At 43.8% G+C, this 23,288-nt stretch overlaps 2 protein-coding genes across 3 annotated transcripts; one reads left to right on the top strand and one right to left on the bottom strand.

Moving 5' to 3' along the window:
- Positions 1 to 378: 378 nt before the first annotated feature.
- TDP2 (tyrosyl-DNA phosphodiesterase 2) lies at positions 379 to 7,604 on the bottom strand. The gene is made up of 7 exons (XM_066624908.1): positions 7,221 to 7,604; positions 6,947 to 7,032; positions 5,786 to 5,962; positions 4,582 to 4,673; positions 3,839 to 3,957; positions 2,150 to 2,320; positions 379 to 1,051 (listed from the first exon to the last, which is right to left on the bottom strand). The coding sequence occupies exons 1-7, from the start codon at positions 7,437 to 7,439 to the stop codon at positions 770 to 772; spliced, it is 1,146 nt and encodes a 381-aa protein (XP_066481005.1). The 5' UTR covers positions 7,440 to 7,604; the 3' UTR covers positions 379 to 769.
- ACOT13 (acyl-CoA thioesterase 13) lies at positions 7,530 to 12,656 on the top strand. 2 transcript variants are annotated; one of them, XM_066624911.1, is made up of 3 exons: positions 7,530 to 7,860; positions 11,061 to 11,245; positions 12,261 to 12,656. In XM_066624911.1, exons 1-3 carry the CDS (start codon positions 7,777 to 7,779, stop codon positions 12,412 to 12,414), a joined length of 423 nt encoding a protein of 140 aa, XP_066481008.1. In that variant the 5' UTR covers positions 7,530 to 7,776; the 3' UTR covers positions 12,415 to 12,656. The 2 variants fall into 2 exon arrangements, with proteins under 2 accessions (XP_066481008.1, XP_066481006.1); XM_066624909.1 differs by lacking the exon at positions 7,530 to 7,860 and adding an exon at positions 7,913 to 8,217.
- Positions 12,657 to 23,288: the final 10,632 nt, after the last annotated feature.

Here is a 23,288-nt window from a genome sequence, read left to right as displayed (position 1 = left end):
CAAAGATGCTACAATATGATTATTTTGCTAAGCAAAGGTCCATATGGTGACTTGGGAAAAGAGCAAAAACTGTAAGATTACCTCCCAATGGACAATCACAATTTGATCTTCTGGCCACCTACTGATCACTGCTTTCTTTTTCCTGGTCTATAAATCTCCAGCAGATGAAATTGGCTAGGGAGTTTGCTTTGATTACATGGCCAGGGCTATCCGAAATGGTTGGCAATTTAACAGATTTTAACTTACCCTAAACCAACAGCTTTTTCTTTATAAAGAGAATTATAGCAATATACCTATAGCTATAAGAGTATCAGTCCACTGAAATGAAAGATTGCAATTTTTCCATATCATCTACCAGAAAACAAACACTGTCAAGAAGAATATTAAAATCAGCTTTATTTTATCAAGTATAATACAAGATGATCTGAGAGAGAAAAATGCATTCAGCGATTCTGCGCTAATTGGGGGAAAGCTATATGAAACATATTGCATTTTTATCTATCAGCTGGGGACAGGAATTACATAAAAGAACTCCTGGTATGCATACAATCAGAAAGAAAATGAGAGTGTTTGCCACAGTAATTTCGACTGCCCCTTTTATTAGACAGAGATTTCAACAAGGATTTAGGGAGTGAATCACCTCACGGGAACGAAAACTTAAAAAACAAGTTCTAAAACTGGCTTAAAATTTAGCACGATCTGTGAAAAACAGGAAGAGCACAAACAAGGTCTTTTAAAAGCAATATATAGCACTTAAAAGCTTCTTTCCTTATAGTACCACATCAAAATTGCACAGCAGACCCCAGTGATCACTAGGAAACATGCCACAGTCTAGTTTTTCCAGTCCAATTAAATCCAAGCTCTGGGGAACAATTTGTCCACCAGTGGAAGCAGCTCGAAGGAACAGGCGATCAAACCTCAATTTGCACTTAGCAGCTATATTCAGGTTAGTGTTTTGGCTCATATCCCATGTGTAGTGGCAATGTTTTGGCTTGCCCAAGAATTCCCAGATGTCCAGAATGTCCTTAGGTAAGCCGCCTATTTGAGCAACCTGATGGAGAGAAAAATGCATCAATAAAAATAAATTTCCCCCCTGATAAATATATGCAATTGCCTTGTACCGAGCCAGACCACTGGTTCATCCAACTGGTCCATCTACTCTGACTCAAAGTGGTTCTGCAGGATTTCAGACAGGGACCTTTCCCAGCCCTACCTGGAATTACCAGTGACAAACTGGGACCCTGTGCAGGTGCTTTACCACTGAGTAATGATCCTTACCCGATAATAAACAAAATTAACATATTAAACTTAAGATGTTTGTAAAACATTGCACGTACAAGATTTACATGAAAAATCTGTCATGAAAAATCTGTATGAATTTGTTTCTAACCTTTACCAATTTGTATAAGCCATCTCAGAGGAACCTCAAAACTGTGCTAAAGACTCGTGTAGCTTCACTATGTCATTTTCATTTAACCCATTTTTGCCTGGCCCACAGGTGTACACATTTGGTTCCTGTTGCATCTATGCAATGTTGGGCTGAAATAGCTTAAGTTAAAAACAAGGGTAAGCCTTTCCAAGCAAACCACTCATCCTTATTTTGCCTTTAAAGGGGGGGGGGGGTTCTCTTTGTGATACTTTATTTTAGTGTGAAATCACTGAGCCAACAGTTCACCAGAAAGTATTTCTTATCAGATGGGGTGGAAATCATCCTTCCCAACAACACAGTTATAGTTAGGGAATGCATTATCAGGAATATGAAGTAACCTTATACAGATCCTATTGTATACAGAGCCTATCAGTCTAGTTCAGTATTATCTTCACTGACTTCAGGGTTTCAGACAAGATCTTTACCAGCCTAACTGGAGATGCCAGGGATTCAATGTGGGACTTTCTGTATGCAACACATGTATTCTATCTCTGAGCTAGATGTGGCAACACAACACTGTGTTACCCAAACCTCATCCCCCCCATGATAAAGGAGAACCAAGAATAAGCTATTTTAAAATAAAGTTCTGCTAAGTGCAAGTGATCTATGAGAAAAGCAACTGTCATCTACAGAAGACCAAGAAGAGCCACATAAAAAATGTTGATGAGGACTTGTCTGAAGCAAAGTAAAAAAATACTAAGCAGCTTTACTGCAATTCACCTCTTTGTCTCTCAAGTTTGTATCTCCTCCAAATATCACAGTTGTGGATTCTGGTATCTCCTGCATCTTCTTAAGCACCTGTTTTAGCTGGTTGATACGCTCTTCAGCATGACCCTTGGTGCTCTCCAGATGAGAAGTCATAAGGCAGAGCTCATTGCCAGATAGGGTTGCCTGTTGGAGGAACACAATGCAAAGTGTGAAGAAACATACTATTGGATTTATAGCACTCCAACCTCATTTTCTTTCCAATCCAACTATACTCATCACATTCTGCCCTCTAGCTTCTCCCCCTGTATACTGTTCAGTTTCCTTAAACTGCAACCTGCAAGATCAGGTCTCTTCTGTGTTCAGGCCCTTGGGCCAGGGTTTGGAGACCCCTACCCTAGCACAATGTCTCGAACCAATCAGGGACATACTTTTTATTTATTTACTTAATTAAATTTGGTTTTGTCTTGGAGCGGGGACTACAAATCTTCTTTGACTCCAGGTAGAGACAGATGCCTTAGCTATGCCACTGGCTTGGGGGAGGTAGCAGAACAAGTGGGTGGCGAGCTGCTGGAAGCAGGCTGCCCCCAAATTTTCACTTTTTAAAAAGTCCGAGTGTGACGTTACTTCCAGTTGTGACATCACTTCTGAGGCATCATTTTGAGCTTGGCACCGGGCTACACCATCTTAGCTACATTAGCTACACCACTGCTTGGAGCTGCTCTGGGCTGCCCAGGACCAGCATTAGAATCCAGCACAAGTACCTGATCCTGACCCCATCCCTCCTTCACCCATGGCCTGCCTATGCACCCATCCTGCCCCACCCCAAAACACCTCCATCTCATGCTCCGTCGTCCCTCCCCAAACCCCTGCACTGAACTGAGTCAGCCAGCATGGTCCTACCTCAAAAACTGGCCCCATGGGGCTTTGGTCGACTTGTAGAGGTCAGTGCACATTTGTGCGACAGCCTCCCCTTGGTGATACAAAAGTGCTTTTAGGCATTTTTATGACACTGCTGGGCCCATCCCCTTATTTGGACTATGCCCTCAATTACTTCGACTGCTAATTTTAGGAGCCAGTTTTAAACAAGTAGTGAAAAACATTTCCTCTTTAGTCACTGAAGTAAAAACATGGTTGTTCAATTTTGGGATGGTATTTTTGATCTGGTAAATTACTATAATAGAAAATAGAAAAGAAACACATTAGAGAACCTGGGTCACCAACTACCAGGAGCCAGAAAAGTCAACCACAAACACTTCTGTTTATCCCGTATGTTCTAATCTGCATGGTTATTAGATAACCCACTTTGGGAGCTAATCTCGGTTGGACATCAAGGAAAAAGTTTAATTAAACAGGCATATAAAAAAGGCAGATTCCTCTAAGCACATCATAGCTTTGGTTTATTAAATTATAAGCTGTGATGCCCCCTTTAATATCTCAAAAGACACCAATATGTTCTAATAACATGCAAGTTGTTTTAAGTTTTATGGCATTTTAATGAGATGCTTGTTCTGAAACTTGTTCTTCTTTTCTTTGTCCACTGATAACACACTTGAAAAGTAGGCCATTTTTTTCCCCTTCCACACAAATATGGAAAGAAATGTCCAATAGTTTGAAGAGGTGGACATGTTTGCAATTTTAATTTTAGATTAACAAATTCTAATATCCATGAACTAGATACACAATACTGAACAACTCACTCACATATACTGTTAATAAATTTCTCATCATGGCAGTTGTTGGGAAGGGTATTATTTCAGATCTTAAAAGTTTTACTCTTGATTTTTTCAACATGATGGCACTAAAATAACCATCTGTATTACCTAGAGAGAGAAAATACAAGAAAAGTCAGCATCCAGCATTCAGAAATGCCACATAATAAATGATAGTCAGGATCAAAATACATGTTAAGTCAATGTTTGGTTCTCACCTGGTTAGTTTTTCTGGGTTAAATAGTAGCTACGTGGATCCCAATTTGGATCAGTGTCTGCTGTGGCAGGAGTGGAAGCTTAAATCCTTTGCCACCATTGGGTTACCAATCCCTTCCCCAACTGTTGTTTGACTGAGATGAAAGATCCCAATGGTACCAATGGAAGATCTCCTCTGAGGTCAAACAGCAGCTACAGGTTTCTCCAACTGGGATGATAAAGAGGACAAAGGATTAAAATCCCCTCCCACTGTCATAGCCTTCATCTGGATTGGGGTTCCCTGACAATTGTTCTTTAGCACAGAAAAACTAGCATATTATTAGCATAATACGAAGTTTGGTCTCCACTCTTTTCAGAAAGTTGGCAAAGCTGTTGTGGATTTTCATCCTTGTCTGAGAGAAGCCTCTGCTGACTTCATCCCACATGGTGCCCTCACACAGAGCAAGTCACAAAATAGCAATTTAATTATTGCAGCTCAATGCAGTATAACTTTTAAATAAACCTGGAACTGTAAAATACCTGGAATAATTGTGTAAGTTACTGCTCTCTTCTGTAGATAGTTGAAGTACTCAGGAATAACCTCCTGTAAAAATACCACATCTGGGCTGTATCTGAATGAGAAAGATGAACTTACAATGGAACGCAAAGCAAAATCCCATTAGCACTAACAAGCAATAATGATCATAAAAGTTGGCATAACCTCACTGATAAGGACTAATGGCTACTGTTTACTGCAGTCTTGCATTGTTTTAATAGAGCAAGAGTTGATTTCCTGGACTCTTTTAAAGTAATCAGTTGGCTGATTCACACATGCATCTACATTACTTAATACCTATAGCTTCATGACTCACTGAACATGTGCACTGCATACACTGAAAGTACAGTCTGATACAAGGTGGAACACTGTGCAAGAAAGGAGTGTTTCACACATGCAAATTGCTCAGCACTGGAACTATGTCTCCACAGTTGCCCTAAAGACAGATTTCCTATTTGTGAGGATCTGTGATGGAAGACTTTGTTACTGTGCTACACCTCTGTTATTAAGTCCGCATTGGTTGCTAGTTTGTTTCTGAGCATAATCAAAGTGCTGGTTATTGCCTTTAAAGCCCTAGAGCCAGGGCTACTTGAAAAATCACCTTCCCCCACCTTTCCTCCCCATTAAGATCTTTTAGGGAGGCTCTCTTATGGGTTCCACCATCATCAGATATCCAGTGAGCAAGAATTAGTTTGAAGGTCTTCTTAGAGGTGGCCCCTGCTGTATAGAACCCTTCCTCTGAAACAGCTATCAGCATTCTAATTTATATTCCAATACCAGATTTAATCTGGTTTTTCTGTCAGGCATTAGCATATCTTTTTATAGTTTTATTTTTCATTAGTGGGTAATTTTTTTTTGTTATATGAAGTTTTTTTATTATACTTAAATATGTTTTGTAAGCCACCATAAGCCCATGTTGCAAAGGGTGCTGTATATATTTTAAAAATAAGTGAATATTTGGGGAGCACAAGGAGTTCCAAAGAGAAAAGAAGACTTGGCAAAAATTATGCTTCTTGCAGAAATGGGGCTTCTCCCACTAGCCGAGGATGACATCAGGATACAACTCCAGGTTAAATAGTCAAACGTTTTAGAGATCTCCACATTTAAACTTTTAGGAAAAAAGAAAAAAATAGCCAATAGCACAGATGTTATGTCCATTCTTTCAGACATGCTTGGAGCAGTACTTACAAAGCTAGATAGGAGCAGACTCCTCGAGCCCTTTCTGGTAGATGACTTGAATCCAGACCATCTATATTCCAGGTAATTAATGAAAGTGTGCCATCATCTTCCTGCAGGTTGAAACCAACGTCTCTCACCACAGAAGATGCTTCGCTACTGGTAGCTGAATCATCTGTTAGGTCAACACTAGAAAGCACATAGACAAAGTGAGACATAGTATACACAGTGTTTGTCTGGCAAGAAATTATATATTTGTCTTCCAAAAATGGCCTACATATAAAGGTGTTATATCTGTGTTCATCTTGAATACAGTTCAAGCAGTTCATGAAAGTCAAAATCAATTTCCAGCATGGGTGAGAGTAGCTTGCATTATTTGGATATGAATGCAAATACTGGCCAATATTGGATATTGGCTTTAGAAATTTGTTTATCTGGCCAAAACCAGGTAAGAAACAGAAAGTGCAAGAAACAAGAACTTTGACCTGTTACGAGAAATATGTTTTTCCAGCTACATGTAAGTGGGGAAAGGGGAGGATACACATTTAAATAAATACATTTAAAGACAAAATACAGAGGGAAAGAGAGTGCTGAGCTTGGAGAGTGGGGGAGCAGAAGATGGCACATCACTGGATAAAGGGGGGGCAGCATTTGACATGCAACCTCAGGAAGTCTTGGGTTAGTGCTGAATAAGCTCCTTGGGACTTAATCTCAGATAAGTGCATACAGGATTGCAGCATAAATCGTATCTTTAGCCTTCTTCCCCAGATTCTTGGGCCATGGGCTACAGCAAGGATGTCAAACTCATGTCATACATTAGGCCGTCAAACATTAGGCCGTCATACATTAGGATGTCAAACTTAACATACATAAGTTAGCAGTCATGGTGCCGGCTGAGGGCCAGTGGTGACATCATTAAGCAAGAAGTGACATCATTAAGCAAATGATGGTCAGAAATAAGCACTTTGTTCTCACACAGGAATTCATTAGCTGCAAATGACAGAAGAGAAAGAGTGCAAATCCTGTTCAAGTTTCCAAGATCTGAGAGAGCCCAATTATCACTCCAGGAAAGCCCAGTTATAACGGGGCTTCTGGGGGCTGCATTCGGCCCACGGGCCTTATTGTTTGACACCCCCTGGGCTAGAGGCTAAAGGCCACAGATGAACTACTTACAAGGTCTCCCTTACTGGAAGAGACTGGAGGATCCCACCTATATCTTGCTCATTGATGGGTGGCTCAAAATAAGAATTCAGCGCCCTCTGAAAGGAAAGCAAAAGGTGAGGCTGCAAATCAAGCTAGAACCAAACACACACAAAGCAGGGGGATCTAGAGCCCAAGCCTACGCAGGTCTCCTCAGAAGAAAGTCCCATGATAGCTAATGGGGCTTACTCCCAGGAAAGCGTGGCTGGCGCTGCAGCCCTAGAGAACATCAGGAGCCCGGACTGACTTGCATCTCCCAGTCATTCTCCGCCAGGTAGCACTGAGCCACGGCGACGTCGCTGCTGGTGATGGCTGCGAACTCCGAGCACAGGGCCCTGCGGTGCTTCTCCAGCTCCGATCGCCGCTTTGCTTCCTCCTCCTCTTCCTCCTTCCCCGGAGACTGTATCAGGGGCTGCCCCTCCGGAGCTTCCAGCTTCTCCCCTCCGGCCACAGCGTCCGCCTGCATCTTCCTCGCTGCTCCAGAGACCAGAACAGCTTCCAGGAGGTCCCAGCCTGCGAACTCCACGCCCCTTGACTCAGGGGTGGCGCAGGCGCGACGATGGTTCTCCCGGCAGCGCGCTTGGGAGGCCCGCAACAGGCAGGAAGCGGATTCGAACGTTCCGAAGCGAACGTTCGGCGATAGAACGCAGTGTAGCAACTTAGGACGCGGCGGGGGCGTGGCCACGAGGCGACACTCGTTCGGGGCGCGTGAATCAATCCTGCTCCTTGCCTCTGCTGCTGGAGCGAGAGGGGCTTGATTGACTGGCGCCTCGCCGGAGTGGAGCGCCACCCGCTCGTGAGCCATGAGTCACCTCACCATGCAGTCCCTCCGGGCGGTGATGAAAGCCCTGCAGGAATCGCCAGGCTTTGATCGGGTGTTGCACAAGGTAAAGCGATGCAGGGCTCTCGTCCCCTCCTCTTGGCTGGGCTGTCTCTTCCAGGGTGACCTTGGCAAGTTAGGCCTGCAAAGTTTTGGGGGGCTGTTGGAAGCTGAACCTGCTGTACCCTCCGAAGCTTGTAGGGAGGCTGACAGCACAATCCTGTGCAGGTCTACTCAGAAGTAAGCCTTATTGTGTTAAGTTGGGCTTACTCCCAGGAAAGTGTGCATAGGATTGCAGCCTGTGGGGAGCGATTGGACCTTTTTTCCTATGTGGAAGTGGAACCTCTGTGTGGCTAAAGCTCCAGATCAGTGTTTCTCAAGCTGTGAGTCTGGACCCACTAGGTGGGTCGCGAGCCAATTTCAGGTGGGTCCCCATTCACTTCAATAATTTATTTTTAATATATTAAGACTTGATGCTGCCATGGTATGTGACTGCATATGGGGAAATGTTACAGGCCTGTACTTTTAACAAGCTATTCTGTATAGTCTTTGAACAATGATAGTAAATGAAATTTACTCCAGGGTAAGTGTGAGAAGGATTGCAGCCGAGGATATGTAAAAATTTTCCTGCTTGATGATGTCACTTCTGGTCATGACATCACTTCCAGTGGGTCCTGACAGGTTTATCATTCTAAAAAGTGGGTCCCGGTGCTAAATGTGTGAGAACCACTGCTCCAGTCTAAACACACTTGGGTGTAAGTCCTGCTGGGCTACTAACTACTAAATGTATTTAGGATTAAGGCAGGTAAGTCAAATCAGCCAAGGTCCCACTCTTTCTGGGAGGGAAGTTTCTATCCAAAAGTAACATACATTCAAAAGCCACAAAGTTGCCTTTCCTGTTGTACAGTGCTTAATTAATCACTGTGCAGCAGGACCAGCAATTTTCCCTCACACAGCCAGTTTTAGTTACCGTGGTGATGGAATATAAGGCAGGAAAGATACTAAAGGTCTCCCTTTGGGGAACCTTCTAAAAATATGAATTAGTCTGGTTGCTGCATTTACATCCTATTCCCACCTTTCTTCTAAATAGCTCAGGCATATGTGACCCCACCTGTTCTATCCCCATGACAGCCTTGCAGAATAGGCTAGGCCTGAGTTTCCCAAACTGGGTTGCGGAAAGTTTTTGAAACGTTAGAAAAATCTAAATCTTTGCAAGCACCCTTGCCCAGTTTGCAGAGGAACATAAGAAGAGCCCCACTGGATCAGGCCAAAGGCCCATCTAGTCCAGCTTCCTGTATCTCAGAGTGGCCCACCAAATGCCCCACACACTTGTGGAGCACACAAGAAACAGACACAACCTGCGTCCTGGTGCCCTCTCCTGCATCTGGCAATCAGAGGCAGCCTACCTCTAAAATCAGGAACTTGCGCATACCTACCATGGCTTGTAACCTGTGATGAACTTTTCCTCCAGAAATTTGTCCAATCCCCTCTTAAAGGCATCTAGGCAAGATGCCATCACCACTGCCTGTGGCAAGGAGTTCCACAGACCAATTACATGCTGGGTAAAGAAACATTTTGTTTTGTCTGTCCTAACTCTCCCAACACCCAACTTTATCATTAGCTGGAATGCTAACCTGTGGTATGAGATAATCTTAATATCTCCAAATTAAAATGTCACATTTTCCTATTTTCTGTAGTGCCATAGATCACATATGAACCCCATTTCAGCTTTTTGTATGGCCTGGAACTGCACATCTTGCTCTCCGGTTCAGCCTTCTGAGTACCTTGAAATGACTGTAAAGGTTTGGGGAAACAGTTCTTGAACTCAGTTTCTGCAGAGTATCTAGCAAACATCTTCACAAGCATACTGTCTGTAAGGTCTCTAGCAGCCTCAGGAGCCAAAACTCTGGTTATTAATTTTTATGAATAAATAAAAGATATTTCTTTCTAGATCTTTTTTATCTAGTGGGTCACGATAGATTGTCATTTTAAAAAGTGGGTCCCAGTGCTAAAAAGTTTGGGAAGCACTGGGCTAGGCTGAGAGAGAGCAGCTGGGCCCAGATCACATGTGGTGCAAGCGTTTGCATGTCTACTCAGAAACAAGCCTGATTGTGTTGAATGGGACTTACAACTGTGTTAAATTTGTGTAGGATTCCTCTAGTGAACTTTATGGCTGAACAGCGGACATTAATTTCCCTTACTGCTTCCCCCCATCTTTTTATTCTAGGAGGCCACCCTTTCTCTTCACAATGCACATCCACACTTTCATTGTATGAGTGTAGCCTCTTCACCAATTTATTACTGTATAGCAGGGGTGTCCAAAGTTTTTGGCAGGAGGGCCCCATCATCTCTCTGACACTGTGTTGGGGGCCAGGGGGAAAAAAGAATCAATTTACATTTAAAATTTGAATAAATTTACATAAGTTTACATAAATGAATATATTAAAGATGAATTAAAATGAATGAATGAAGGTCTTGCAATAGCACAAGACCAATAAAAGGCCTTGCACAAAGCAAGGCTGGCCTTTCCTTTGCTGCCACTACTGCATCACAGACATGAAACAGCAAGCAGTAGAGACAGCCCTCAACCCACAGCTCATGCGAGTGGTCAAACAGTCGCCCTCACACTGAGAGCAGTTGCGTCAGGCCAGTGCGGGCTCCAACAAATCTCCAGAGGGCCAGAGGCTCATTGGAGGCTGGGGGCTCCCTAAGGGCCGCATTGAGAGTGCTGGAGGGCTGCAAGTGGCCCCAGGGCTGGGGTTTGGGCACCCCTGCTGTATAGCTTAACATCTTCTCTTTTTTATTTATCTTTTTGAGAAAGGAAGTGCAAATTTACATTTATTACTTGCTCCTGAAATATACAAAAAAAGTCTTCTCACTCAACTAATTATACATGTCCAGTTTACTCCTGAGAGCTCACACTTGCCCAAATGCATTATTATTGTTTATTGTTATACAATCAATGTGCTGCAACTTTTGTAAAGCTTAAGTGAGCAGGGGGTGTTTACCATCTAAAAATTAACATTGGGGGGGAGAACCACAGAGGAAGGGGAGGGAGATTATTTATTCTAAGGCCTTGCTGTTTTTATTTTTGTTGTATCTGATGTATTATTATTGACCACTTTTGGAAGCTTATGCCCAGGCCAAAGGCAACAGGTAAATATTTTAAATGGATAAACACTGAATTTCAGTTTGGTCACATATATAGAAAAATACTCAGGCTTCACAGAGTGTGGTTTCTGTTCTTTCCCCACCCCCTGCTTCCAGATGACTCTCCTTTCTGCGAGCCCTGGCAAAGTTGTCTGTGAAATGAAAGTGGAAGAAGAGCATACAAACCGAGGAGGGACTCTGCACGGAGGCCTGACTGCTACTTTAGTGGACGTAGTGTCAACGGCTGCCTTATTGTACACTGAAAGAGGAGCACCTGGAGTCAGTGTAGATATGAACATTACGTAGGTATCTAATAGGCAAGATTTGTTTTAAAGCTACAGGGAAGCATGTCCAGGGATTGCAGGAGGTCAGCTGGGCCTGGTGAAGAGGCATAGCAGACAGCCAAGCTTAAGAACCCACTGGTGGTGAGGGGAGCGAGCCAGCCCAGCACCATGGAGCTCAGGGTCCGACTAAGGCCACAAGTGGGGCAGGCCTGGAGTTCAATCTGGGGAGGTCAACTCATCCAGCCAGGTAGAGGAGGACCAGGATGACTCACTAACTCCCCTCCCTTGGATTCTGAGCTTTGCTGCTGTGCCACCCTGACCCTGACACTGCAGCCTTGCAATGGGCCCCAAGCTTGACTGACTCAGGCCTCGGGGTTCCCTGTTACCACCTCCTCTCTTAGCACTATTGGCACTGCTGCCTCAGAGCTGGAAAGCTGCGTAGGAGTGGGCTGCTAGTGAGCTTTGTGGCTGGTGCAGACAAACCTGACTCTAAGGGCACAACCCTAACCCACTTTCCAGCACCAACATAAGGGTGATGCAGCTCCAATGTAAGGGAACAAATATGCCCTTACTTTGAGGAAGCCTCCATGAGTGCCACACAACTGCAGGATGCAGCACACATCCCATTGGCACAGCTATGCCAGTTCTGGAAAGTGGGTTAGGATTTGGACCTAAATCTGCAATCCTATGCACACTTACATAGGAGTAAGTCCCACTGACCCCACTGAACTTGCTTCTGAAAGCACATGCATAGGATTGTGCTATAAATCCAGCACCGTGCATTCATCCTTAACTGCCAGGTTGTAACCAAGAACTATGTTCTGCCCCATCCATAGGTGGATCACACTAGTAATAGCACCACAGTGTGGTTTTGGGTCAAGGTATTTTGTTGTTTTAAGAGCAGAAAAGACAGACATAGAAAAAATCAAACTGATTCTTGCATTTCAACCTCAGATGAAGGTTAAAAGTGAATACTGAGTATAGATACATTGGCCCTTGTTTTAACATGCAAAACCTTTCTTCTCCATTCAAGCTATATGTCAGCAGCTAAGATCGGAGAGGAAATCTTGATCACTGCTGAGATTCTGAAGCAAGGAAGAAGCTTGGCATTTGCTAGTGTGGATTTAACAAACAAGGCAACGGGAAAATTGATAGCCCAAGGAAGGCATACGAAATTCCTGGGGTAGAAGGAAGTGACCTTTAAAAAAGAAGAAGCCTAGTGATGCAATTCGGAGGAAAAAAATACACAAAAATGGAATTGCTGAATGTCTCCATCCAAATCCTGTTCAGTGTGTTATCTGAATGGAGTTGCTGGGCCCCAGATCAGTTTGATTATTTTGTATATGTTTGATTGTAAGGCATTTCAGGGTCTCTTCTTTCCTGGGGATCAGTGTGTAAAGGAAAACAGTAATAAAGAAATTGAGAAAAAGGTCTTCTCCGCATCATTTTGAATTTTGAATTTTGAAGTCTGGAGAGCAGGATGGAAGGAACAAATGGAAGCTTTTTTTTGAATGCACTTGGAGGATCACTTGCTGGAGAGAATGTGATGCTGCTGCTGACTGTGACTTCAGACCGTTAGATTGTATTGTAACTCCTACAGGTGGAAGAAAATTTTGCACAAGCAAACTTCCCCACTCTCCATAACAGTCCCCAGAGCCCTCTTGGGAGTCACGGGAGTGGACTGGGATAGTGCACAGCAGGAGAAGGCAGGAATTTCCCAAAATGGTTGCAGGCACCTATTCTGGAGGGCCCCCGGAACACAAGGAATGACTTTTCAGGGGGCTCCAAGGGTGAAGCAGCTGCTACAGGAGAGCAGAATGGGCAAGTCTGCATGTAGAAACTTCCTCCACATCCTGTGGGAGTGAGGATAGAGCAGGGGTGTCAAACATAAGGCCTGGGGACTGAATGTGGCCCCCAGAAGGTCTTTATTTGGCCCTCAGGCTCTCCCACCACCACCACCATCAGCTGCTCTTGGCTGTTGAGCTGAGGTGTCACTGCTGAAAGGGAAGCCCGGATGATAGTCGGGCTCTCCCATATCTTGAAAATATGCCATTTTCTCTTCTGTAATTTGCAACTGATGAGTTTCTGAGAGAGGAAAAAAAGGTGTGTATTTCTGGTTATGACCTGCTTAATGACATCACTTCCTGCTTAATGACATCACTTCTGGCCCTCAGCAGGCATCGTGAATACTATTTGACCTGCTGTATGAAACAAGTTTCACACCCCTGGGATAGAGCTTATTGCGGATGCTGCAGGTGATTTCTGTATTGCCACTTTTGGTAAAGGGAGCTGGAGGTATAGGCCTGTGGGTGTGTGAACACTTGGAGTTCAGGGTTGCGTTAATGGTAGACTAATTCAGCTTCTTTCATCCATTTAACATGTACGTGATTAGGTATTAATCAAAAGTATAGAAAACCATGAAAGAACAGCTTTGAAAAGCTGTCCCCTCCCCCTTCCCCAAAATAATGACTCTAATACTCTGGTGTTTTGCTAAAGGAAATTGCATATGGTAAGCAAATTCACCTTTTTTCAATAAAACTTGGTTTTGTAAAGGTTCATTTGTTGTGTGTAACCTTTAGGCTGAGGGGAACTACAGATAACAATTGCCATTTTTATCACTTGGGCCTCCTTTTAAATACCTTTAGGAGTGAGTCTGTTGCAGGAAACACAGCAGAAAGTATTGTGACACTTTAAAGGCTCGCACACTTGTTACAGCAAAGGCTTTTGTGGACTACAGCCCACCTCATCAGGTGCATGAAGTACATCCTGTACCACAGCACCTAAGGGTGCCACAGGGAACTCACGGGCACAGTGGGATGTCCCCAGTGGCCGCTGCCCAGCTCACCTGGGCACCACATCATGTGAGAATCACTCAAGAGCTCATGTGATCCAAGATAGTGGTGCCCAGGAGAGCCAGGAAGAAGAGGTTGCTGCAAAAGAAGGAAGTAAGTTTGGAAACGGCTACCTTAACCTATACCCAGAGCCACTGATAATGTGCCAACTAGGCAGCTGCCTAGGGTGAAGATTTCAGAGGTGTGCAGTACTGAACTATGAGGGGCAGAGTTTTAAACATTAGTTTTTGTAACAACAAAGCCTTGCCTAGGTTGCAAAAGAGTCTGGCACTGGTCCTGCCTATACCTTTCATGGCCATTCGCATGACAATTCACAGCTTGTGTTTTTTCTCCCTAGCTGTGTATGTGTATAGATAGCGTGTCCATATCCTGTCAATCAAGGACAATGCTTTATACACTGTATCTGATGTAGTGGCTTATAGTCCACGAAAGCTTATGCTGCTCTAAATTTATCTTTAAAGTGCCCCTAGAATATTTGTTGATTGTGCTGAACAGACTTAACAGGGAAGATTGTCTTTGCTGTTCCTCTTTCAAGCAAGAGTTTGCACTTGCTCTCTTGTACTGTTGTCACCTTCTGTATTGCAGTTATAGAAGAGGTTCAGGACCCTCTCTCCCATTACGTCATAAGAATGCAGCCTTTTGCCAACTTGGTCTGTTGCTTCTACTCAGTGCGGTCCTCAGTGGTTTGCAGCTGAGTTTCAAGGCATTGGTCTTGCCCTGCCTGAGAGATGCCAGGCATTGAACCCTAGGACCTTGGCCATGCAAAGAAGGTGCTCTTCCAGTGAACTCCAATTCCTTACTTTTTTCACTTGCCTTAGAAAATTCTCTCTCTTGTACCAAGAGCATCAGTATCCAGTCAGTTCTTTAGCATCCTATTCTCCCTGGTATTTTGCAGGACTAGGGCTGCAATCCTATACATACTTCCCTAGGAGTAAGTGCCATTGAATTGAATGGGGCTTATTTCTGATCAGGCATTCATAGGATTGCACTGTAGGTCCATTATATCACATAACAACACTATATGGCTTTCTGAATGCTTCACATGTACTATGTTGACATAATCCTTATAATAACCCTGTAAAATGAGTACATATTTTTATCCCTATATGCAGCTGTGGATGAGAGGGAGTGGCTTGCCTTAAGCCATTTAGGGTGCAATCCTAACCTCTTATGTCAGTGCTTTCCAGCACTGGCATAGTGGTGCTAATGGGGCATGTGCTGCATCCTGCAGTTGGGTGTCACTCATGGAGGCCTCCTTAAAGTGAGTGAATGTTTGTTCCCTTACCTTGGAACTGCATTGCCCTTATGTCAGTGCTGGAAAGCACTAACATAAGGGGTTAGGATTGTGCCCTTAGTGAGTTTGCGGGTATAGCATGGTGCAAACTAGGTGAAAATAGGTGTTCATCTCCCTTTGGTTTGATTTCATGTCCTTGTTATGTAATTGGTCCTGGCACGATTGTCTTATATTTGCACATTTAAGCATTTGCCATATCTTGTCTATTCCTTCTGGTGTTCTTAAACTTGACAGTTAAGCTTACAGTGATTAAATGCCAGAAGTGAAACACAGTTACAGCACAATCCTGCGCAGGGACAGTATATCCTTAGTTGGCAGACCAATACATGGGCATAGAGAAAAAAGCTTGTGGTTGGACTTCAAGGATATCAAATGCAGAAGGTAGAGTTGGTGACATTACTAGACGTGCAAGGTCAGCACAATGACCATTCACAACAGTTGTAATTGGAAATAACTCCACCATCCTCGCTCTGCTATGCTCATTAAAGGTCAAAGCAGCCATGACCCTGTCTGCTTCCTCTTCTGTTTCCTTTTTGAATTTTTTCTAAGAAAATAGCACACCAAGGATGGGGAGGCAACATGGCTTAAAACAAAGCAGTGGAAGCTTTTTTTTTAACCAGTAAAAATAGCATGCCCATGGGGGGACGACGACACATGACAATTGGTGTTGGGAGCTGAGTTGGCAACCTTCAGTCTCAAAAGACTGTGGTATCATGCTCTGAATGGTGGTTCCGGAACAGCATCTAGTGTGGCTGAAGAGGCTGATTTGGGAGTGACAGTCCCTTCCAAACTGGGAGCAAGTGTAGTCTGTCCCTGGTCTGTCTCCCTGGCTATGGGCCTTCCTTCTTTGCCTCTTTGCCTCAGACTGTTGGCCAAGTGTCTCTTCAAACTGGGAAAGGCCATGCTGCACAGGCTGCCTCCAAGCGGGCCGCTCAGAGGCCAGGGTTTCCCACTTGTTGAGGTCCACTCCTAAGGCCTTCAGATCCCTCTTGCAGATGTCCTTGTATCGCAGCTGTGGTCTACCTGTAGGGCGCTTTCCTTGCACGAGTTCTCCATAGAGGAGATTCTTTGGGATCCGGCCATCATCCATTCTCACAACATGACCGAGCCAACGCAAGCATCTCTGTTTCAGCAGTGCATACATGCTAGGGATTCCAGCTTGTTCCAGGACTGTGTTGTTTGGAACTTTGTCCTGCCAGGTGATGCGGAGGATGTGTCGGAGGCAGCGCATGTGGAAAGTGTTCAGTTTCCTCTCCTGTTGTGAGCGAAGAGTCCATGACTCGCTGCAGTACAGAAGTGTACTCAGGACACAAGCTCTGTAGACCTGGATCTTGGTATGTTCCGTCAGCTTCTTGTTGGACCAGACTCTCTTTGTGAGTCTGGAAAACGTGATAGCTGCTTTACCGATGCGTTTGTTTAACTCGGTATCGAAAGAAAGAGTGTCGGAGATCGTTGAGCCAAGGTACACAAAGTCATGGATAACCTCCAGTTCATGCGCAGAGACTGTAATGCAGGAGGTGAGTCCACATCCTGAACCATGACCTGTGTTTTCTTAAGGCTGATTGTCAGTCCAAAATCTTGGCAGGCCTTGCTAAATTGATCCATGAGCTGCTGGAGATCTTTGGCAGAGTTGGTAGTGACAGCTGCATCGTTGGCAAAGAGGAAGTCACGCAGACATTTCATCTGGACTTTGGACTTTGGTCTCAGTCTGGAGAGGTTGAAGAGCTTTCTGTCTGATCTGGTCCGGAGATAGATGCCTTCTGTTGTAGTTCCAAAGGCATGCTTCAGCAGGACAGCAAAGAAAATCCCAAACAAGGTTGGCACAAGAACACAGCCCTGCTTCACACCACTTCGGATGTCAAAGGGGTCTGATGTGGAGCCATCAAAGACAACAGTGCCCTTCATGTCCTTGTGGAAAGATCTGATGATGCTGAGGAGCCTGGGTGGACATCCAATCTTGGGGAGAATCTTGAAGAGGCCGTCCCTGCAGACCAGGTCGAAAGCCTTTGTGAGATCTATGCAGGCTATAAAGAGTAGCTGTCGTTGTTCCCTGCATTTCTGCTGCAGCTGTCTAAGGGAGAATACCATATCAGTGGTGGACCTGTTGGCTTGAAATCCGCACTGCGATTCTGGATAGACGCTCTCTGCAAGTACCTGGAGCCTCTTTAGTGCAACTTGGGCAAACAGCTTTCCTACAACGCTAAGGAGAGAGATGCCCTGGTAGTTGTTGCAGTCACCCCTGTCGCCTTTGCTCTTGTACAGCGTGATGATGTTTGCATCCCTCATGTCTTGAGGTACTCCACCTTCTCTCCAGCAGAGACAGAGGATTTCATGCAGCTCAGTGACGATGATCTCTTTGCAGCACTTTAGGACTTCAGCAGGGATGCTGTGTTTTCCAGGTGCCTTGCCTAAGGCAAGGGAGTCCAGGGTCACGTGAAGTTCTTCTAGGGTTGGTTCACTGTCAAGCTCCTCCAGCACAGGCATTTACGGTAGTTTTTCTTAGCAACTACATTAAAATAAGCCCTGATCTTGATTAAGCTTTTATATATTTGCCAACTGAGGATATGATGAAATGAGCTGCAGCCCATAAAAGCTTATACCACAATAGATGTGTGAGACACGTACTTCTCACTCTTTTAACTGCCACATCGCACCACAGAATGACTTTCAGCTTCCAGGTAGTGCCCCAGAATGCCTTGCAGCTTCCAGGTCATGCTGGCATGAGATCCACTTCGTTGCTCACATCATGCCCCACAATGCCCTGTGGTGCCACAGCCAGCGCCACCCACGACCCAAAAAATCAGGTCATGACCCACTGGTGGTTTGGGGCTTCAAACAGTGGTCTTTCACAGCTGGTCTTGGAGATGCCAGGGATTGAACCCAGGGCCTTCTGCTTTGCCCCTGAGCTGTGGTCCATCCATCTTAAGGTGGTAAAAGACTGCCTGTGGTTTGAGGTGACTGAAGATTACAGATGGTTCAGGAGCAGGTTAACGTTGGATAGTTAATCCACTGCTGAGGTTCAGAAAGAAATAATTTGGCATTCCCTAAACTATAATGATTTGTTCAATATTAAATATTAGGTGAATAATATATGAAGTGGCCAATGAAGGTATTGATATTAAATTCTCTGAAAGGAAGATAATTCACAACTGCTACAAAAACAAGTAGTTAATTGTCATTACTCCTGCTAGTGGAATTCTTAGGTGTTGACATTCTTTTTAAGTAATAAGTGTTCTAAATCAGAAAATACTCTACAACCTAAAATTCAGAGGACTTTTGCCAACTTCTACGGTCCTCCCTAAATGGTACTGCTGTCTGGTGAGGCTATGCAAATCTATTGCAAGAAAATCACGTTTTGCCTCTGTGGGCAGCTGCCTACACTGCACTGAGCTTGTCTTTCAAATTCCAGCCACATTTTTCAAGCTTATTACAGGATTTGATGCAAAAGGGGGGGGGAATGGGAAGATAGTGGCAGAGCTGGAATTATTTCAGCAGCTTGTCTGCTGCGTTGCTTTGAAACAACCACTGGCATTGATTCTGCAAAGTGCTTCTTATTTCCTACAGCAGGGGAAAAAATGGCTCCTTGCTGATGCCTGCAGGAGAGTTATCGCTTCAGTTAACAGATTTTTAGAATGTGTGCTGCCTGCACAGACTGTGTTTCGATTCACACAACAAGGCAATTAGCTGCTGTCTTGAAATCTGCTCCTATCTAACAATTGCCCATTTACAAATATCTCCAGTCTGAGAGAGGGAAGAGAAAAAGGCAAACAGTTGGGAAGCACATTAAATTGTTAGCAATATAGGAAATAGGTGCAGATATCAAAAGTGGACAATTACTGTACAGATGGAAAAGACCTGCTGCTATCAGGAGTGGTGTTGCAAGGTGATGAGGATGACATGCATGAACATATATGAGCCGCTATCAATGTTTGATCAGAAGTTTCAGCAATTATTCTCATACTTCGGATTTGTTAAGGGAGGAATCCATTATTGTTGCTTATTGATATTGCATCCCTCTCCTTCATAGGATACAGGAGCAAAAACTTTTGTCTAGTGGGTGTGGTTAATTTCTGAGAGCGGTGTGCTATGTGCATAGTTACTCTGTGGCAAATGACATACACTCAGAAGCACATTCTTCTTTGAAAACCAGTTCTGAGCCTTCTCAATTCACTTGAATTTATACTTCACAACTTTATATTGGCTAAATACTTAGACCAAGATGTAAAGAGCTACTTTGGAGTGCTCAAGGTGTGCCCTCTAGAAATCTGGCTACAGTATTATCCTTTGAACAGCAAACCCCCCGAGTCATATCCCAAACTGCTTTGGGTGATGGGGAGAGAAACATTCTTGAACATATTCAAGAAACATACATCCAATCCCCCACTTCTTTAAGCACGCAGAACTAGTTGTGTGGTTCCTTAAAACCAGGCCACAGTCTCTCCACAAAAGAATTAAGGGCTCCTCTACCTTGGTGTCTCTATTTTCTTACCATGTCACTGCTTTCAGAGAGTGATTCTTGACTTTTTGCATTTGCCCTCAAAATCGATTTGACATATTCTCTCATAAATGAGCAGTATTAGGACTCACAAAGCAAAAATGACTGGTAGAAATACAAAACTAAATTCCCCAGGGACCTTGGTAGATGATTGCAGCTTAGATTTCCCATTTGCTCTCAAGGAACCCAGCTATTGTTTAGTATTGAGCTTATTTCTCAAAAACAGCAGCAGGTGATGTGGTAAACCTCTGTCTGAACTGTATCAACTTCAAACAGGGTCTGAGGGCTAACATGATGGAATCCTCCACTATACAAACAAAAATTCCCCACACATAGAAAACTACAATCACACTGAGACTTCTAGCCCAGCCCTTTGTGGATGCGATCCTATGCACACTTACCTGAGAATAAGCCCCATTGAAGACAGTGGACTTTACTTCTGAGTAAACATGTATAGGATTGTGCTCTTTATGCAAGAAGGTTGTTCAAGGAGCAGTTCATGGGGGGGGGGGGGCTCTGTAATGTGAGCTCTGCCCTGTACTCTGAATCCATACATTCTGCTACACCAGGGATCTCCAAAAGTTTTTGGCCAGAGAGCCACGTCAAATATTTGGCATGGTGTTGAGGGCCTGAAAAAATAAATTTAAATATAAAATTTAAATCAATACATTAGAGATGGAGCTTAGATGAATGAATGAATGGGCTCAAAGTTTCAGGTTATCTCCAAGCACCACACACACCACAGAAATAAAGCACACACTCAGATGAATCCCCATTCCCCCATCCCACAAGCAGCTTCCTTAAATATACAGGAGTAAATATCTCAGAACCAGCACACCACAAGAAACACCTGGAGCGTGTTCTGAGGACCAAGGAGGCCTCCCCAACCATCAGAAAACCAGAAGGCCTTCAGAGGGCACAAAAAGTTACTTCTGGTTTTACGGGAAAACCGGGAAGTGATGTTTTCAGGCCTTTAGAAGGCGTTCTGAGGGCCGGGGAGGCTGTGTGCAGGCCGGGGTTTAAAGACCCCTGTACTACACAGAGGTTTACTATTTGGTCAGTGCAAACTCTGTCCATACAAAAATGACAGGCTGAACTTTTAACGTACTTCTGAATATTAGGTTGTCTTTATATATATCACGCTTTGTTTAAAAGACAGATGTGGTTCTGAGTGGTTTGCAGATTCTGGAATACAAAATGACTGCTAAACCGCTTCGGTAACTTGTTCTCTATGAATATGGCAATACTGTACCTGTTTCTTGAAGAAAACAAGATATGCCCAAGGCCAGGGCATGGTCCCCAAACTTTCAACTGCCTGGGCCACATCACATAGTCTTATACTTATGGTGGGCCAGTGTATGTCTATTATAGAAAATATATACAGTACATTTTATACATAACTCTTAAGTAGCAATTTTCAACCTTTTTCATTTCACATCACACTTGACATTGTCAAGGCAGTCTTTTGACATTTGACAAGGTTTGGTGGGCAACTCAATCCCCAGTGACCCTACTAATAAATGACCCTTCCCCAAACCCCTGCGCACACCTGCAGACCATTTGTAGCACACCAATGAGCACACATGGCACACTGATTGAACATCACTGTTTTTACTATGAGAGAAAAATATCTGCAGCTGCCACTCTGCTTACCATCTCTCTCTTTCGCTCTCAGCAAGAGCAACCCAGCCCAATAATCACTTTGTTCACAGCAGGAAGGTGTGTGGTTTGCACAGGGCTAGGAGGCAAAATGAAAAAGGAGCAAGGGGCCGCACATATTTATAATGCCACTGGGCTCAGTGAACTGATCAAAATGGGTCAGATGTGGCCATAGTTCAGGAACCCCTACATGGGCCAAATTTTGCACCAAGACGACTTAAATTTGAGAATCTGAATTTGATAGTTATGTGAAGACTTGACAATTGAGATTAATTTTGAAACCTGAAACACTTTTCAGGCAGAGGTCTGAATGCACGTTCAAAGGGTAGTGAGAGTGCAACTACTTGCCCCACCTGTTTGTGTGTCTGGCAGAAAATCTGAAAGAGTTCATAGGCATGCAAATTGAACTCCCCCTACAGCATTGTTCACAGACACCATTTTTGAGATGTGATAAGCTGCCTTCATACCCATTAGCTTCTGGTTCTTCATGTGTTCTGCAGTCACACACACAGGTTTAATGCATCTACAAAAAAAAACTACAGATCTTTCTAGGGCTCTGCTTGCAACTGGGGCTGTGGCCCCCTCTGGCTGACTAGAAAGATGCCAACAAGCCAACCATGCCAACAAGCTTCCAAACATTGGAAGAAAAACACACCCCAGTCTTTGTATGAACTAGCTTAAGGCTGCAGAAATAGAAACTAAAAACTGGATAAGCACTTCTTGAAGCGATATACCTGTAGTGTGTATTCTCTAATTGCCTCTTGCTGCTTGAAGCCTTTGTTAAAAATCAGCAAAGGTAGCTATCAGGGCATAATTAGATTTATGCCTGTGCTGTTAAAGTTTATCAAATGAACTACTGAAAACCGAAGTTTTTCCATGCTTGGATAGTGGTCCAATGTTTGATTTTGTTTTCTTTTCTCTTTAGCAAGAACAGTCAGTGATCAAAGACTACTAGTGTTAATAGATCTAATTCCTGGCTATGTCAGGAAGACCTTTTGCTGACATTCCTACCTTGCTATGCTTTCTATAAAATTGAGATGCTTCTGCATATATAAGCCCTTGGTTTAACATGGTGTACAGAAGGTACTTTAAAGAAGTGCTTCTCAAAGTCTTTGTTGTGGCAGATCAGCAATTTTTTTATATTCACACACAGAAAAAGCATGCACATTAGCTCAAACCCCATTCTCCTGCTGTCTCATAGACTCTTGTGAGGCTTGGCACTTGTCCAGATCCTGCAGCAAGCCTCAGAGACTTCACTGTTCTAATTTCTTGAGAAGCCACACAAGAACTATGCAGCAGGCTAGGTGCTGATGGCTCGTGGACCAGTACTGGTCCATAGACCAGTTTGAAGAGCACTACCCTCATCATTCCATATGTATGAGAAGACTTTTCATACAACACCTACTGCAACCCTATGAAATACATTCATATATATTCAAGGGAAGAAAAGTGTTCACACTCTTCAAAGCATATATACCACATATGGTCATGGCCGCTGCTCCCACCCCCGAAAAAGGCCCTAAAAAGTAGAGCGTAGTGACAGGTAAAGTCCAACAGCTAAACAGCCTTTAATTACAATGGGTAATAATGGCACAGAGTTTTAAGTCATGGGAACTGAATGCCTTTTGGGAGACAGCCATTGAGTAAAAATCATTTCTTAATGACAACTGGGCTACAGTAGCATTGTTACATACACTGCACCACCGGTTTTTTGAGCCAGCAAGCATAGTGTGAAAGTCTGTTTGTCCTGGCTAAAGTATA

This window comes from Tiliqua scincoides, chromosome 4, assembly GCF_035046505.1.
Source record: "Tiliqua scincoides isolate rTilSci1 chromosome 4, rTilSci1.hap2, whole genome shotgun sequence".
Taxonomy (NCBI): Eukaryota; Metazoa; Chordata; class Lepidosauria; order Squamata; family Scincidae; genus Tiliqua; species Tiliqua scincoides.
Note: the sequence above shows the minus strand (reverse complement) of the source record. Positions and strands in the feature narration are given on the sequence as shown.